Here is a 6,508-nt window from a genome sequence, read left to right as displayed (position 1 = left end):
ATGTTGTTAGCAACGCATCCATTAAGATTTTATTTAGAAGCATATTATATGGAGTTCTAATACGAGTTTTTATTAAAGTTTAAGCTTGACTTTTTTATCGTGAAGCCGTAGTTTACCCGATAGGATGTAAACCGGGTTTTTACTGAAATACTACACAGCATTCTCGAACGTATCTTGTATTTGTCTTATAATGTTTATCACAATGTAAATATTCTTAGAATTTAAATTATGGTTAATTATAACCAAACAAAAACACAATTTCTTAAATATGTTCAATTAATCGTTGAATATAAATTTCAAATGAAAACGAAAAATGCAGGGTTCCAGCACAATTAGCCCAACTGTATTTTTTTTTATCTGAAACTAATTCTACTGTCATTACTTAAAAGGACATTTTTTTTCTGATTACGAAAATATGTCACGTAATGACATGTCAGGAGAAACAATACAGCGTTATTCTCGTACTCAACGCTAATATCATTATATATAAATGTCAAGATAGGGTATATTTTTGATATAAAATCAATTACAATGTCATGGAAAAATAACTCTACCGAAACAAAATCGTTCCGTAAATATTCGTATATATATTAAAAATCTTGAATCTGCAATCCGGTTTAAAAGTCGCAAAGAAAAAACACAAGTACACACGTAGGATCACTCTAACTCAACTCTTTCGTCGTATTGTTCTATTTCGTAAGCAGGGTTCTGAAATAAAATATCATATATATTATAACATTACATAAACCTAAAATCTGATACATATTGTAATTCATCAATGTAAACTACTTAATACATAAAAAGAAATTGACATAAAATGGAGAATATTTTGCATCGATGTCCATCTAACAGTACATATGTAAGTGTCTCATATATCATTAAAAGTATTTTTTATAAAGAGGGATCCATGGTTGTCGCAATATTTTGACTGTATTAATATCCTTTAAAAGGTTTCATATAAGAATGTATGGAAATTTCATGTTTTAAAGATGATAACATTTTTAGGTGTTTTTTTTACTATATGATAATAATAGTTTATAGCTAATAACATGATATTTAAAAAATTAAGGAAAATCTAATGGCCAATATGTTGACCAACTAGCCTCTTTATGTAAAAGCTGCGCATAAAGTGTACTAATGCATTGTAGACATGACATATCGGCAAATACATGTAATGATACGTAATCCATATCTACAACTAAACAGCAATTAAAAAATGACAAATTGTGACCTATACTTAACTGTAATTGACATATCAATGTCGTTCGATTCATCAACCTCTCGGTAATAATAACAGGAAACATCGATTTCTGACAGAGTGGATATACCACCACTTCCTGTCTCCTCTGTGTCGTTATAATCGTGCTGTATCAACACATCTTTCTTTGAAAATCTGATAAATAAGCATCACTTGTTATATAAAGAAAGGTTTATCGTATGTGAAAATAGCATTCAGGTTATAAAATACAAATGACTGGCCTGCGATATGCATATTTACCGAGTCAACACACAATATGAGACCATTATTCCAAAGATCATAAGGAATAAGGCAACAATACAGAACATTCCATAAAACTCCATCTTCCATTTATGCGCATCAATTGTGAACATTGATACTGAAAATAATATTTGAAATGTTATTGAATATAACCACGGCAACAGTAAGCAATTCTTTAAGCTCAAGAGTGAAACTTTTAACAAATGGCTGACAATTATGAATAGTATACATACAGAAGAAACACAATATATTTTTTAAAATTATATTCAGTTCTTTTAACCAAAATAATGGTTTTTATTATACAACAGATAAAAGTGATGAAAGACATACGTTTAAGACACTTTGGTCCTTCCCATCCATCCATACACCCGCCATTACATTGTCCTGTGACGGTGTTACAGTCGAACGATGTTTCACAAAAAGCGCTGCATTTCTGGCGGCACCCAATGCCGTAGTATCCAAATTCACACGCTGCAAGAAACACAGTGATTAAACATTATCACATGACATGTAAAGAGAGCAAATGGTATTATTTTTGGTTCCTCATACATACGTTAAGAATTGTACTTACTTATATTACAAAAGTCTCCATGAAAACCAGCTCTACACCCGGTCAAGCATGTTCCATTGATGTGAGAACATTGATCTAGGTCACGGCATTGTTCGCATGTTTCCTTACAGTCCTCCCCATACCAGCCTGTTTCACAAGCTAACGGTAAATATAAATAATGTATAAACAATCAATATTACATCTTTATGCATGTTCCGAATCACACAATGAATACATCTTTTAAAATTTAGTTTAAGAGGGCGGGATGGTCCTGAACATTTTGAGATTATCTTTAAACAAATGTGCCTGTATAAAATTGTACAAAAGAGTTAATTTTCAAAGCTAAAATGTATGGATTTTTATCTTAACTGTACAGTCATTTCATATATATCTTAAACAATTTCATGCTATGCTATGTTATGCGATTTTAATGGTATGCTATTTGATTTCAATGCAACGCTATAAGATTTGTATGCTATGCTATCAGAAATGAAGGGCCTACTGATATGCTATGCTATGGTATGCTATGAAATTACAACAAAAACACCTCCATACACAGAAGAGTTCCACATATCTGGAGGTAAAAAAAAAAATAAAAAGCCAAAGTTTACCACTAATCTGCAATATGAATATTTATTTCAAAAGAAAATTAGAACCGAGTTAAAATCCTGTTGTATGCTTTGCTATGGTATGCTATAGTATGATATTGTATGAAACGATGAATGAGATTCATTGAGAGTGTATGCTATGGTATGAGATTACAATGCTATGCTTTGAGATTTCAATGATATGCTATGCTATGCTATGGTGTATGTTGTAAAAGATATGCTTGAACTGACTCTAAGATACCAGACGATCACAAAAAAATCATATCTTTAAGTTTAGACAGATATAATGCTTAGTTTAACGACAACCAAGCATCCTTGACAATACTTGAAATCGTAACATACTTGTGTTGCACAGCTCTCCTTGAAAACCAGCGTCACATCCAGTTAGGCACGTTCCATTTGTATTTGAACATTGATCCATGTGACGGCAGTGACCACAGGTTTTATTACAGTTCACCCCATACCATCCTCTCTCGCAATCTAGATGTTCAAATGAAAGGTTAATATTCCTGTTTTTGAGTATCGCTTTCAGGGTACATCCAGATACGATGCATTTAGTAGACTTGTATGAATTATGTAAGCAAAGATTTGCAAAGGGTTAACTTGTTGTATATCAAATGCAGAGTTTGCAAATACACTATTGTATACATCTATACAGGTTTATTGTTAGACTCTTGTGTTGCGGTTCTGAATGGTAATCGACTTGAATTCATAGACAATTGTTCTTACAAAACAAAAGATAAAGTTTTCACATCGATGAACGTTTTTTGATAAATCCACAAAAAGTCAATTAACTTAAATATTTAAGATAAACATTTAAAAGTACATGTATATAATCAAAATAAAATCTACGTAAGTCTTTGATATATCTTATTTCGGTTTACCTAATTGACAGCGCTGACCTTGGTACCCAGGCATACAACCCTGACAGGTGCCCGTCTCAATGTGACAGTGCTGACAGTTAACATGTGGACATGGACTTGAACAGTCAGCTCCGTAATACCCAGCTGTTTGACAACCTTTAACAGAGTGAATATTGTAACATGTAAACGTAATGAAAATATCATTTTACATGTTTGTTTATAACTGCACCCCCCCCCCCTCACAACGGAGACATTTCTGCCAATCTGTTAGTCAAAAATGGCCGAAAGGGAACTTAAAGGTCACTGAGTGGTATATATCTCTCATTCAGTCCTCTTTCCAGACCGTTCAATTTCTATTAATTTTACTGAATGACATACAATTGTCTTGGTTTAATGTCCATTATCGATCTCTTTCTGATGTTTTAAAGAGTATCCGACAATCTTCGGTAACTTTGTTATGGTCTACGTCAATCATACTTCGAATATCGTATATCAGGGTTTTTTCGTATGTCACAAAATTTGCGAAAACGAGGACAATCTGTAACATTTTTAATTTGCATCAGTCATATTTTGCGATTCTAAAACTTTAATATAGAAAATGATACAGGATATAACGTTTGCGTATTCAATTATTTGCAATTTAAAAGAGATCGCGAAAAAAAACGAAATTTAGTCGATCACGAAAATTACGGAATATACGGTACATGTATTATGTCATCATATCGAATTAGTATCAAGTAAAATAATTTGCTAAATAATATTTTTGTTCCAGTTTATGTTATAAACCTTACAAAATGCAAATGGATCTATAAATTTGATATTTTTAAAGAGTTCACCATTTTTTCTCTTTCCATCCCTTTTAATTAACGTTTAGTTAACTGACTTGGACGTGTTCATATTGTGTATTTAATATTTGTTCAAAAACAACTGTTTCTGACGTAGTTTAAACAAATTCCTATAAAACAAATTTAATAAGGATTGGCAAACTAGCGTTGATTTACCGTACGAAATGTATAACCAGGCTGATATGCAGATACATTTTAAGTAATACCGATAATAACAATAAATATACATTGTGACAATCATAATCAGTTATATTTGATTAACATAAAAAGTATTTATAGTGAATTGCATAATTTAAAAAAAGTAAACTTTTAGATACGTTATTTTTATTATATGATTGTTGAATTTTTGTTGGGCAATATTAGCTGCTCTTACCATATACCTCTACTTCACATAGATTATTCATAACATATGCACTGTTTCTGTCAGGATTCTCAATTCCAGCCAGTTTCTCGTTGTTGTAAATGACATATCGTCCGTGGACAGTGCACTTTGTTGTAAAGACAGCTGGCTTCGTGCTTTCATTAAAACCGTTGTCCTTGAAACACAACACTCCTTGTTGTTTATCAGTTGTGTTGGAAACATACACTGAAAATCCTAGATAACTGGAAGCAATCTCGTGATGGTTATCTGCAATTAACGAATATAATGTACAGTGAATTAAAAGGATAGCTCAGTAGATATTGCATACAGTTGCATTCTTATATACAGTTGGTATATATAAAAGTAAACATGACCAACACATAACAAAAAAAAAAAAAACCCGAAAAACAAAACAAAACAAAAACAGAAAACGAAAAGGCCAAAAAGAAAATAATAAAAACAAAACAAAACAGACAAATTAAACAAAAAAATGAAAACAAGAAACAAAACGAAATTAACTAGATGAAAATTAGAAGCAACATATGTTACCTAGCATGGGCAAGAAGTTATATATTAACACAGAAGAAAAAAAAATAATTACTATTGATGAAAAAGTAGCCTGGTTGATTAATCAACCTAAAAAAAAATAAATAAATAAATATTCAAAGGTTTTCGACAGACTGTAATAGACTCATTCATATATAAATAAAAACAAATACACCAAGGTTTTTAAGTTACCTAAGCCCTTGGTCATGGTCATGAAATAGATTGTGATGTGGTGAATACTGTGGATACTGGTCAGGTCCACCCACCAGGTGGATGTCTGTTTGCCTAACGTTGTGGTAGCACATTGTCCTCCGTCCAAACTTGGGTCCGTTTTCAGTCCGTCAACAACGTAATTCGCAACAGATATATCCTCTTTTGCCTGGTTTGAATTTGACTGGAAAGCTGGTTTGTGTAGCGCTAGGTTCACTGTAATGACAAACACCCTAGCAGTTCACTCAAAATTGTTCACGAAGCCGTCAAAAGTGACGATATCATATACATGCATGTGTCTTATACTCTTGCATTTCAAGCCTGATTATGTTTTACAAATATATGAGAAAAAAAATTCATAGAAATAAAAAGATATTTCAAGATTACAATTTAAGGAAATGAGCACGTAAACGTCTTTTAAATATGTAAAGTTTACAAGTGTTTCCTTATTATCAAGTTTTTGTGCAAACATTTTACACCTTTCCTATGCCTGATATGTGTTATAAATTCATTTACTAAGAAATTCGGGACTTACCATACGCATTGCAGACCCCTGATAGACTTATACATACAACAACGTTTGCAATCTGTACAAAATGCCTGGAACACATTGTTGATCCAAAAATATGTGCAATGAAACTTGGAGCGGATGAGCTGTAAATGTGAAGGCCTGATTTGTGACATAATAATTTATAAGGAAAAACAAATTGTCTTCCGGAAACTTGGGGAATATGAAAATAATCAGTTTATAATAAGAAACGAGTGCGCGTAGTAAAAGTCTATTTCCAAAACCTTTCATAGTGTTGTCGTGATTTGACGCAAATTTTCAAAAATTCAACTTTCTATTTCTAATATTAATATTTTTTTTTAATAACAAACATTATTTGATTTTATTTTTTTTTAAAGTTTTTTTTTCTAAATTTAGCAAAATGTTCATTATTAAATAAAGGTTTTCCTATATACATGTTGTTTGTTTTTTTTTTTTACAAACAAAATATAAAAGACATGATATTTAAGTTAATCATAT

General features: G+C 31.5%; 1 protein-coding gene across 1 annotated transcript; it reads right to left on the bottom strand.

The window, feature by feature from the left end:
* Window positions 1-301: 301 nt before the first annotated feature.
* Window positions 302-6,167, bottom strand: LOC105343544 (multiple epidermal growth factor-like domains protein 10). Its single transcript, XM_020073324.3, has 10 exons — window positions 6,017-6,167; window positions 5,464-5,697; window positions 4,738-4,992; window positions 3,541-3,675; window positions 2,999-3,136; window positions 2,070-2,207; window positions 1,829-1,969; window positions 1,499-1,616; window positions 1,243-1,393; window positions 302-708 (listed from the first exon to the last, which is right to left on the bottom strand). Exons 1-10 carry the CDS (start codon window positions 6,090-6,092, stop codon window positions 658-660), a joined length of 1,437 nt encoding a protein of 478 aa, XP_019928883.3. The 5' UTR covers window positions 6,093-6,167; the 3' UTR covers window positions 302-657.
* Window positions 6,168-6,508: the final 341 nt, after the last annotated feature.

The sequence above is a fragment of the Magallana gigas genome, chromosome 1 (assembly GCF_963853765.1).
Source record: "Magallana gigas chromosome 1, xbMagGiga1.1, whole genome shotgun sequence".
Lineage (NCBI taxonomy): Eukaryota > Metazoa > Mollusca > Bivalvia > Ostreida > Ostreidae > Magallana > Magallana gigas.
This window is presented reverse-complemented; position numbering and strand designations above follow the sequence as displayed.